Genomic DNA, 12,538 nt, shown 5'->3' with positions numbered 1-12,538 from the left:
AGCATATTAGTTTCTAGGATTTTACTGTTCAGATTTAGAGTCAAAGCAGCTCCTCTCACCAATACTATCTGAAAAGAGACTGCAGTTCGAGTTAAATTAAAATTACACAAGGAGGACCATGCATTCCATGCCAACCTACCAATTGTCTCACTGATTATAAAGATTAAAATTACAGGATCTGGCCTCCTAGCTGTTGTAAGCTTCTCATGCTGTCTATTAAGGTTGCTAGACTTCCTACTATGAGGTCTGTCCCTCCTCACTGGAGTGAAAGGTAGTAGCTATAATTTAGGAGTAGATTTAGTTTTAACCTCTGTTATGTACTTGATCAGCTCTTTGGATGTTCAGCCAAAAAAGCTTAAGAGTTATTTTCACCCCCTCCAGTTAAAATTTCTGCCATCCTTTCCCCAAAGACAATTCCTTCAGTGTAAAAAAACAATCCAGAGAAACAAAACATTTTTGGTCCTTCTGTAGGCCAAAAAAACTTACATCCTTGGAATAGGGCCAGACTTGGTCAAGTACCAAGTATGTGACACTTTAACCCTTGTTCAGTCTTTATCAGAAATGGTAGCTTGCACTGTTCCCTTCCTCTGCATAGCAGGCACATAAAAACACATTTCTCACAGCATTCCTCCTTCATCATAACTTGAGATGAGGTTGAGAGATACTCCTGAAGCCAATGGGAGCAGCAGTTCCAACACCTCTCACAATAATCACCCTGAAAAATCCAGGGTCACGCCCATGTTTGCAGTGAGGCTGATATGGTTCTGCTCTTGACAGTCAGAGGGGCTGCTCACTGCTGCTCAGCCTGAGCTGATCAACTGCCTGCAGTCCCATGGAAGTTAAGAGAATTTGCTCTGTTGCACAAAACGTGGTGTCCCGCAGGTGGCTGAAAACACCATCATTTCTCTCACACATTGAATTTACTAGCAAGCAAAGCACAAAAATGCTGGCTTTCTAGATTATGATTTTTTGCACTCTTCCAAATTCTGTAAACACAAATGTAATTTCCCCCCAAATCATGAAGATGAATACACAAGAGGGTTTAGATAAATTCTTAGTCTGTTTAAATACGATGTTCGTGTGCTCTTCATGGATTGCTGGGGCCTTTAACACAAGCACCTTGGAAGGATTAGTTTGCATGGGAATTCAAGCACTCTCAGACCAGTCTTGTCTTACTGTCAAGTATTAGCTTCACTGACAGGTGACTGGGGGCTTCACCTGGCCCATCCCCAGGGCCTGAAGTTAGATTCCTTGGCAACTTCAGGTGAAGCTTTTCAGCAGTAAGTTAACACTGCAGCAAGCCAAGATCTCCAAGGAGAAATCACTCAGTGCCAAGTACAAAGGCCACCACGTCAGCTGCTGCATCCTATGCTACTATAGCAATACCTTTTTCAGCAAAGACCATCATCATACAAGTTCTCTTTTTCAATCTGAAGAGGATACCAAAGTAGATCAATTGCTATTCATGATAATCTTAAGCTGTGTTTTCTATTCAAAACTCCACACCAAGGTTCTAAGAAATTACATGTCTGCTGTATGGTAAGTTCTTAACAGCTGAGGATCCTACTGGAAAGGAACTGAAAACATTATTCCTTCAAAAGGATATACTTAGGAAAAAAAGGATTAATAGTAATTGAGTGCAAGATGCAATGTTTCAGGACAAGCAGATTTTTGGGGACTTTCCCACTTCTTCTGTACAGTAGTGCCTTGTGGATTTTGTGCAAGAGTTGGCAGGAAGATGGCTAGATGCTTTAGCTTACTTTTTGATGACAGGGAAATCCAATTTTGAAAGAAATTATAAATGAAAAATAGATAAAAATAATAATTATTTATATATGAATAAAAATGAAGCTTGTGTCTATGGGCCTCTCCTCACTATGCTGGATAAGTGTTTTAAGGGATTTTTTAAATATGTAGTTAAACTATTGTATTCTTCACATCTCACCAATGATCCATCCTTTTTGGCTTCTCATTCACAACCACATTTTGGACCTACTGCCAAACTTCATTCAACACTGCACTTTGGCTACGGGAATTATAGACACAGACAGAGAAGCATCTGCACTGGGATGGTTTATTGATGCTTTCAAAAGATTCAGTCTTCCTGAGGAAGCTAATAACACAGAATTTCTACTTCCAGAACCTGTAACATGATATTTTATTTTTTTTCAAAGAACAGATCTTTCTCTGCATAACACTGTTTTTCAGCTCAAGTGATTTTGTAAGCATCAGCTTCAAGCTACACATAAAAGTTTGCCTCCATTTATTTTGGATAATTTTCACTGTCCCAACCCAAAATGTGGTTCATATGACTCAGCTAATAGCTCAAATTAATTGCAGTAGCAGTCTCAAGTTCTCACTCTGGGACCCATGCTGTCTATGCTAAGACTTGTACAAAATAAATGCAATTTGTTTTGTAACTTAGGAAGAAATGACCTTTTAAACTTATTTTTAAAGTGCTGGCAGTAGAAAAACAAGTCATGTAAATAGTATAAATAGCATGGATCATGGCTATCTGCTTTGTCTTCCTTGAAAGCAGAGAATTGAAAAGGAGTTTGTTCTACTCAGAGATCTTCACCAGGGTTTGTTAGTCTTCACTGTTTAAGAACAGAGCTCAGACCATATTGTTCCTCCAGTTTTTCCACAATAAAAGCTGCTGATTTCCTATTCTTAATAATGTCAGACAATTATTACAGATCAGTGCCCTTAACAAATTTACCTTGGAGGGACAGACAAAGAGGTAGATCACCTGTTAGAGAACACATTTGAAAAAAAGCAGACTAGACAAAACAACTGCAATATTTCTCCATAGCAGTAAGTTCTCCTACTGAAGTTAGCCTGGTAAGTTTAATAGTTAAGGAAAAACAGAGTGGGTATTTACTCACACACATTTTCATGAAGGGAACAATTGTAATGGCAGCAAGAAAAACACACTTTTTAGACAAACTGATATTACATCACATTAGTGGGCCACAGAATCCTTTAAAAAAATAAACCTTTTGAGACATGAGAATAAAAATCACATTCTAGCATGCTTTAAATAGCTGAACTGCTCTTCAAAGCTGAAGTTTCCAGCTATTGGCAAGGACAATTATACCTCCTCATTTGGAAATTAAAAAGCATTTAGCAATAAGTTAATGCTAGCCTACATGTAAGTGAGCTAAATACTAGGCAAAGATTCTTCCCTTTTCACATTGAAGATGATACTACAGCTCCTCACTTCTGTAGCTTGTATGTTGTGCAATGCCCCACTGAAGTTTCACATCTGCTCTGCGAAAGAGGACAAGAATAAACACCTTTCTTTTAGAACAGTCACAAATGGTAAAGCCAGTAGCATTTGTTTGTCTGCTGAATTAGATGTTTGCTGTTATCACATACATGATCTGTAAGCAGAGTCCATGAATTCTGAGCAATATGAAACCTCATGGTTCCATGCAAGTTCAACACTGCCTCTTGTTCTCCCTCTTTTCCTCTCCTCCTCTTAACTGCTGCTTTCCCCAGCCCGAGATACGTTTCCAACTATCATTCATCTGATTTTAAGAACCTTATGGGAGAGAAATTTTTGCCTGATGACTTCTGCCTGAGAGCACCTGGCTCCAGGCTTGTATCAGGTCAGGTGTATCTTAGACCACAGGAAACTGGGTGTTTTCCTTTTGAGGCACTAGGCATTAGGCTCATGGCAACAGTCAAGTCGCCCAAAGTTAAAGGGACAAGAAGCTCCTGTTGCCTTCCTAGTTGAACACACAGTCAGTGAGGAAATCTTATTTTCCCTTGTTTCCTTGCAATGCATTAGTACAGCTTGTAGTAACAGATCCCCTCACAGAGCATTGCATACATGCATCTGTAGTCCTCACGTGCACTGGCCTGTGTGACTTCAGTTTTCCTCAACCTCACAAGTGACATTAACAATGAGTCTCTCCCCATTCAGCTCACACACATCTCTTTATGTCAGAATAATGATCATGTTTATATTTCTTCTTCCATATTCCCAAGATATGCCAAGCGTGGTTTTATGATAGTGTTTTCACGTACCTCTCAGGGAGAGCTGCTGCAGCTGAACAGGACAACTGCAGCATGATAGCTACACTTGGATTCAATATGCAGTTGAAAAGAGGAGAATGATCAGCTTTCTCATTCGTCTACTTCCAGACCTTTAGAAACCCCCCCGTCAGCATCTTGAGTAAAAAATAGGTGACATCTTCAGACCTCAGTAAAACCCCTTACGCGTGTTAACTTGTTTAAATAAACATCCCCACCTCAAGTGACACCGTGGCCTGCAGTCTTCCTTGATCCATCCACAGAGCAAGAGTTATTTTTACTGTCAGTAATCATGCATTGTCTTCCAGAGGAAATACTAGCCGGGTACCCCTGCTTGTAACTTCTTGATCTGCTGCTCCCAAATCACGTTCCAGTGCTTCCTCTGAACTGCTTTTTGTTCTCCTGCCATCAAGGCTAGTGGTAGCTGTGTGGGGGCCAGAAGAACCATTTGCAGTTATTGTTGTATCACCATATGTCACAGTAAGATCACCATCATTCAGAATAAAATCAGAATCCTCCTCTCTAAGTTGTTCTTGATTCTGAAAAAAGAAGAAAAAAAATCTTTGTTCAGTGCACAGCATTTGGTCTTTGCCAAGAAGGCAAATGAACAGAAGAGTTTACATACATGTCAATACAGAAGCAGCAAGTGGTGAAGTACCACCCTAAGAAGTGTTAAAAATAACCCTGAACCCAGTTTGCAAAGCAGCTTACTGCTCCCTGTGCAACCATTGCTATTGTGGAGAGGTGAGGGCAAGCTGAATCCAAGGACTAGATTATGAGAGAGATAACTAGGAATTTAATAGCACTGGAAGCTTACTAGAAGTATAGGAGACATGAGCAGTATACACTGGTTTTTGCACAGCCATTTCAAAGGCAGTACAAGAAAGAGGCTGGAGACCAACCACAATTAAGTTACTCCAGATACAAAGTAGGAGTTGCATCTTTTGCTAATTAGACAACTGTATTAGTAAAAGACTCATGCAAACTAATGAGAACTCATTAGGCCCAAATTCTTTACATTCAAGGTTTCCTCAACAAGTTTTTGTTATAGACAGAAAACTAAACACTCATTTAAACTATCTGCTCACTCCATTTACCTGGTACTAAATGGAAAATTACTTGACCTAGTTCTTAGGAACACTTCTGAGCCATGAAAGTAAGACAGACTCATAAGAGTTTGCTTCATAGTTTTGTAACTACTTCTGATATGTTATCTTTTCAAAGCAATTTAAGAAAGAGGCCCATGAAACCCTATGATTTTATTTTGGCAGCAATGGGATGAAATATGTGGCTGAGGACTAAAAATTGCTGAAGGATAACAAAACACTTAAATTTCCCTAGGCAGCATAACACAACAGCAAGCAATTGTACCATGTTCTACTCCCCTTTAACATGGTCTTCAAAGGGAAAAGAGCTGAATTGGTCAGAAAATGGAGTTTCCTCATATTTGAGGAAAGTTCTCTCAGTACTATCAGCTTGCATTCTTACAACTGAAAGCAAGTATTTCCCTGTGAGAATAGTCCCATCCTGCTTGGCAAAGAGCTGATGTGTGTGTATTGCTGTTCTCCTCAGTAGACCAGACACTGATCAAGCTACATTTCCAAAACAGATCATTTTCTTCCACTTGGGCAAAGGAAGGCAAGCACAGGCTACAGCAGATAGGATGCCTGTCATCAGCCTGATCAGAAAGCCCTACCTGTTCTGCAGGACAGGAGTTCAGGGCACTTCAGATTGGAAACCCTGACTGACCTGTCCACTATGAAAAATGCAGCACCTGGTAAAACCAAACTTTCTGGGAAAGCTTACTGTCATTATTGCAGAATGCTAGTAAGCCAAATTAAAGCAGCAGAAGCCTCTAGATGATACAGAATACTTAACTAATGATGACTGAAAGAGGTGTCAGGAGTTTACCAAACCAATGAAAGAAATGGTCCAGCTCAGTGCCAGGTGCAAGACAAGCCCTACTTAGAATGAATGCTAATTCCTTAGAACCTTTGTAGCATCCAAATATATCATGACTTATTAGAGACAGGGTTACTGTGATAGAGAAGACTCTTTTTTCAAGTAGCAAATACTTTAGGATGCTTGCTTGCTTTGATTGCAAAGAAAACACTGAACTACTGGCACTATCTGAAAAAGAAAAAAGGCAGAAGCAAAGGGTTCAACTGTAGCTGGCAGCAGCAGCAGCCTTTGCAAGCTCCCCACTGCAAAAAAGCCAAAGGGACAAGAGCAAGATGCTTAAAAAAGGTACACCAACTGATCAGCTGTTTAGGAAAATCTGACATGCCTATATATTTCCATTGTTGAAAGAGAGACATTCAACTGCAGATGAAAGGCAGAAAAACTAGAACAAGTGATGAGGAAGCAGTTTGCTACTATAGACTGAGCCAAAGAAGCTGAGAAGCTGTATCATGAGTTGCCTGTCAGGGTGTTTGCCTTTGGGTAAGCACCAAGGAGGGGAATGCAGGGCTGACAGCCCACGAGGAGGTACCACAATAGCAGAACCACGTATGGAGTGGCTACAACAAGCTCACAGAGCTTCTCCTGGCTCCACAACACCATGGAACAGAATGTCCTTGCAGCAAGGATCTAGCAGATAAGAACTGGTAAGAACATAGGGTACACTTGAGATTCCCAAAAAGGCTGTAGAGCTCTTGGAAGCAAGATACTGAGGGGAGAAGGCCACAGGCTTTCTACTATATGGCAAATCCTAACTCAGCCTTTGCTGGTTTGTCCCAGGCTGTACATTCATGTACGTAAGCATGATCAGTTCCAGAGGAAAAACTAAGTTTTCTCTCAGCACAGTGAACAAACATTGCCTTGTATGAGCCAAGCTCCTCTTACTTATTTCACTGCCAAACAGCATCATGAGCAGCAGGCAATTAATTTCATGGTTCCCCAGAGAACATACATGAACAATCCCATGTAGTATGTGGCTTTGCTATGTGTGCAAGCAAAGAGGATGCATGAATAAACCTACTGTGCTTCATGCAGCATGAACAATTCTTTCAAGACAGACAGGAAATGTATCCAAGCAGATCCCTAGAGACTTGAAATTCTTCCAAGAATAACCCTAAACTGGCCTCTGCAGGCCCCTACAGTTCTGTAGGAATAGCTTCAGTTCTCTCAAAAAACATAGGTCTGAACTCAGTACTTAAACTGACAAACTAGAATGGCTAAGTACCTAAATCCAAAACCCTACAAAAGAGAGTGGATTTTGTGTTGATGTGCTGACCACAACCCTGAGGGACCTCTCAGCATTCTGCTCCATTTGTGGTAAAATCTGCTTATGCTCCAGAGAACATGCTGAAGACTTTAAAAACAGCTACATCTTAGAGTTCCTGCTTACAAAGCCAGTCTTTATTGGCTCCTAAGGCAGGGCAACAAGGAGCACATACACAGCCCTGGTAGGCACCAGGTGTTGAACACAGAACAGGCATCATGGATGGCAACATTTCAACCAGAAGCTACCTATCATGGGGCTCCAAAACAAAAGCAGCAGGTAGTATGCATGCAAAATCTATTTCAACTTAAATCTGATGCTCTACTTAAGAGTTCCTCTATTTCTTAGCTGAGTTCAAATTCAGCAAGGAAACGAGACCATTTACTATGAAGCTAGAAGCACTAACAAAGGGGAGGGGGGAGGAATGAGTGAGTTTTCTTACCAGTTTTGAGAGTTACCTCCTCTAAGACTTAGAGACTGCAAATAAAATTTCTTTACTGGGCTTGTGTATTTAGAAAAATTATTTAATTCCCTCTGCTTTCCTACCAAGTTGTCACACTGTGTATTGTGCAAGAATTATGCTTTTAAAAAAATAATAAATAAAATGGGTGGGAGAATGTGTAGGACACAAAACACATCCCTGAACAAACAAGTAAAAAAAATATTCCCAGTGTTTCATCAGGAAGAGCAGTTGATAACATGGATGCTTCTTTTAAGTGGAATAAAAATGCTTGATGAAACAGAGAAGTACCAAAAGTTTCAAAGGACACATCAAATGGGAAGAAAAAGTGAACTACATTAGTCTGGGATAAACTGGAAAGAACAGCCAAATGGTCATGCACTTGAAGATAACACCAGGAGAGAAAAAGAGGAGTGAATTTTTGAAAACTATAATTTTAAACACTGTAACTACAAACAGCCTTTCATTTCTTAAGTTCCAACTTCGATTCTCTTTGGGTAGGAAACACGTATTGGTGAGCCTATTGGCACAGCCTTAAAGCAGCAGGAGAACATCAGCAAGGAACAGCAATGACAGCTGTGGAAAAAAGCCACTGTACCTCATCCCTGCATAATGACTCAGAATCTTACATGTACACCATGCGAAGTCAAGCTTAGAGAACATGATTTCATACTTAGGAATTGCTTGTAGGTGGACTACATGATATGAATATTCAACTTCCAAAGTTTTAACTCCCCTCTTTGGCATCTAATTACAAAAATGTGCTCCTACTTATGGAAGGGAAAATTAATTCTAAATATGGTTGTAATAAAACTGGGGGCAGGGGGCAGAACAACGCCACAACAAAAAGAAAAACCCAAACAAAAACAAAACCCAAAAGCTGGAAACAATACACAAATACACAGTCAGTACAGCCACATACTGGCATGGCTTTCTTCTCAATGTAGATATCGTAACTGCTCAGACATGCACCTGAATGAGATCTAGGATTTACTGCTGCTTTTGGAAACATTTTCCAGCTGTATTACATTCTGTTGAGTATTTACAGTCTTTTTTGTCTAATTCAGTCTTTAATTCTGTCAGATGTACCATTACATTTTGCTGAAAATCTCTCACAAAAGCACAACTATTCCAAGCAGTTTTATGTCCAAAGACATGGTGCTCTCAGTTGCTTCACCTGCACTTCATAGCAAGGCAAGAAGATCTCACAGCTTTTTAGCCAGTAATACAATGGTAAAATCAAGCACTGTAGCAAATCCAAACATGCAAATCCCCAAAGAACATTCAAGCAACTGCAGGGTTCAGAAATCTTGAAAAAAATAGAAAGAAAATCTCAAAGTTACAGGCTGAGGGAGTTGGGGTTGCTCAGCCTGTAAAAGAAAAGACTCTGGGTAGACCTTATAATGACCTTCCAATACCTGAAGGGGCCTATAAGAAGGGAAGAACTATTCACAAGGGCATGTAGCAGTAAGAGAAAGGGTAATGGTTTTAAGCTAGAAAAGGACAGATTTAGGTTGAACATTAGGAGAAAGTTCTTTAAGGGTGGTGGATCACTCTAGGTTTCCTAGAGAGGTGGTGGAGGCCCCATCCTTGGAGACATTCAAGGTCATTCATGGGGCTCCGAGAAATCTGGTCTAGTTGGAGATGTCCCCTGCTTATGGTAGGAGGGTTGGACTAGATGACCTTTAGAGGTCCCTTCCAACCCAATACATTCTATGATTCTTTCCTAAATTTAATGCAGCAATGAACCAAAATAGGAACACACACACACAAGATATATGGATATATATATATATGGAGATATATATATAAAGATAATGAGGAAGTTCTACCTTATATATCTTTAAAAAGTACACAGCCTTACAAGTAATTTTAATTATGAAGGTAACACCCCAAAGAGGGTGTGTGTGCTTGTCACAGAACCAATCCAATTAAAAGATAAGTTTCCACATGCAGTAGTAGCTAAAAAGGAGAAGGAGCCCAACTGTTAGGGAAAATGAAAACCAAAGTTTGCATGTTCATGTGGTTAGATCCTCAGTTACTGGGTAACTGATCTTATTAGATCATACATAGACAGAAACAATGGCAACACACAAGTAGGCTAATTGTAATAATGGGTACCTTGCAGCCTAGATCTGTTTTAAGATCTCCTGTGGCATTGCAAAGATGGAAACAAGGCCAATTTCTTGCATTACTAACAGCTCCAAACAGGCAGCAGACATTTAACATTTCTTTGAAATTTTACTATCAGGTAAAAAGTAAAATACTAATGATACCAGAAAGAAATGTACAGAAGTATTTCAAAGTTCCAAGTGAAATTAATTTTCAAGGACAAGATTAATAGAAATGTGGTCCAAAACTACTTTAACATAGCAGGGATGTTACTGTTCCAGAGAACCTGGACATTTGAGTGATGTCAGGTAGTACTATGGTTTTATGTACAAGCAGTTCATAAAAAGTTGCAGATTTCAGAAGCACTGTGCAGAGAGGAATGACATGTATCAGGATTCTGCAAGAGTAACAGGAGAATGAAGCATTAATTATTTCAAGACGTGTCGAGATAAGGAACTGATTAACGGTTTCCGAAACGTGATGTCAAATTTCACAGTGGAAACAATGAAGGGAAACTCTCCCAGATTTCTTTCCTGCATGGGTAGATGTGTCAGTGTCTTCTCTGAAAGAGACCTCAATACAAGTTTGGCAGTAACAGGGAAGTATCTTGTCTGAAAGCATTAAGAAGTGACTAAGTATTTTGAAGTTAATCACTAAGAACTGGTTATTGATTAGGCCTGTAATTTTTCAGTGTCCTTAAATGTGTTTGTTTGGTGTTTTTTCTTTAACACAGTATTTCAGCAATAAGATAATCTCTGATTTCTACTAACAGAAGCTGTTGCTTTAAGGAAGAGTATCTTGAATCTTTTGTGCCTAGGCCAACCCAGCACTTTCTTGTGAGACCTGTACCACACCAACATTTTGTCTAAAAAAAAAGAGAAAAACAAACCCCTCCTTTGCTGGAGTTAAATAAGTACAAAACAAAACAGAAATATTGAGTTGTTCTACTTACATCATAAACCTGGGGACTTGTCAGACAGCGGGCTATCAGGCCACACCAGCTGGGTAGAGTTGTGGTTAATGGAGGGCCACTGTGAGTGAGAATTGGCTTTAAGTAACTTAAGCAGTTAAGGAAAACACACCAGTGCTGGAAAAGAACTATTAAAAATAAAAAGACAATTGTACACAAACATGGGTCTGACTTGATCTATGTACAATTCCCCCCCCAATATTTTCCCCTTGATCCTTCCAAGGGCAGTTTCTCTACTTACACATTTTCTGCAAGGGTACTAGTTAACTCTCTTACAAGTTTCAAGCAGTGGTAATATTTTAAGCTTTTGGACTCTCTAGGGCCAAAACAAGTGAGCAGAGGTACAAGTGCTTTAGTGTTAATAGGTCCAAAGGTATTCCTGCTCTGCATATGGGAGCAGGGTGCCAAGGGAGCAAGCTAGAGGCAACAAAGTGACATACCTCTGTGGCTCAGTGCAGGAAAATAAGGCAACACTGTCTATCTAACATCCTCCAAGCAGTGCTGCCGCTTCAACTCCTAGCTGGTCACTGAGCCACAGAGATCTTACTCTGGCGAGGCTCAAAGACATCGCTGCAGTGCAGACACACACCACAAAGAGCCTCAGAAATGCAAAGGGTCACACAGAAGGAAGTGTGGAAGGAAAGCAGTGCTACCTAGAGTGCATTGAGAAGGCATAGGGGTGGGAAAGGAAGGTGCCTTTACACCTCTCTTCATATGTCTACCCTCAGGTACATCCATATTCATTCACACTAGTACTCCAGGCTGATGACGTGCCTGAGGAAATGCTGAGGAATCAAAAAAAAGGTCCCTGCTACAGAGCAGCAGGCTGATCTTGACTTGCACAAGAACATGGGGGAGTGTTGGAACTTCCAAGCATTGTCTGACATCACAGGGGTTTGGGTTGTTTCATTATTTTTTTTTAAGTCAGTCTGATTATTTTAAATGTAAATATATATTGCAGGTATTGTAGTTTCTTAGGCCTCTAAGCAGCACGAGGATCAAGTCCATTTGTGAATATAATAGCTTCCTTGATCCTCTCCACACATCAAGGTGCTTAGGAGAAAGAGAGTTAAGCAAGAGGCTTTTTAGCAGAGATGTATCCTTCCCCTTCAGCAGAGCCTGGCATGGCATGTTGACTTGAGTATATAACTGCATGATTATGCCAAGGCAGAGTTAATGTTTCCTGCTTCCCTCCTCCATTAACAGTGTGGCTACACCCAGTTCTGGGAAGAAACAAACTCTTCCTCCTCACACTAACCCACCAGCCTCCAGATTGCCCTGTGGCAGACAGGCACAGTTAACAAAACAAACCCAGTAAAAGACATCTGGGACTTCAAAGTTGCACTTTTCCTTGTGTTTAACAATTGTGGGTGAATCCAGGGAACAGCCCATGACATTAAATGAACTCTGCATTCCACAGGAATGAAGTTCCCAATTATGCATCCACACAGACCTCTGCAGACAATAGCCAGCATCAGAACATTCTGCCAAATGCATCATGCTTGCATCTTTTTCAAGTTAAGTTCCCTTTGCCAAGGGTGAAATTTGAGACTTCAAAATTGCCTTTCTACTCAAAAACCCAGCTGATGTTTGAAGGCCTCCTTGCAACAGAAGAAGCAGAATTTTACCTCTTAAAATACAGTAAGACAGCTCTGCCTCTGGGTGTCAGTTTCCTTATCATGAATTTCATAGAAACCTTTCCCTAAGAAAAATCTTTTCCCATAGAAAATCTTTC

The 12,538-nt window shown here is 40.3% G+C and overlaps 1 protein-coding gene across 1 annotated transcript in view; it reads right to left on the bottom strand.

Moving 5' to 3' along the window:
• Positions 1–4,161: 4,161 nt before the first annotated feature.
• Positions 4,162–12,538, bottom strand: part of SLC9A7 (solute carrier family 9, subfamily A (NHE7, cation proton antiporter 7), member 7) — a 39,791-nt gene continuing 31,414 nt past the window's right edge. Inside the window, exons 16-17 of the mRNA XM_010001197.1 lie at positions 10,786–10,891; positions 4,162–4,577 (exon numbers count right to left, since the gene is read on the bottom strand). Of these exons, the coding sequence (XP_009999499.1) occupies positions 4,329–4,577; positions 10,786–10,891 (355 nt within the window). The 3' untranslated portion in view covers positions 4,162–4,328. The remainder of the gene's footprint in view (positions 4,578–10,785; positions 10,892–12,538) is intronic.

The sequence above is a fragment of the Chaetura pelagica genome, unplaced genomic scaffold (assembly GCF_000747805.2).
Source record: "Chaetura pelagica isolate M959 unplaced genomic scaffold, ChaPel_1.0 scaffold266, whole genome shotgun sequence".
Taxonomy (NCBI): domain Eukaryota; kingdom Metazoa; phylum Chordata; class Aves; order Apodiformes; family Apodidae; genus Chaetura; species Chaetura pelagica.
The sequence above is the reverse complement of the archived record's forward strand: the minus strand, read 5'-3'. Positions and strand labels throughout refer to the sequence as shown.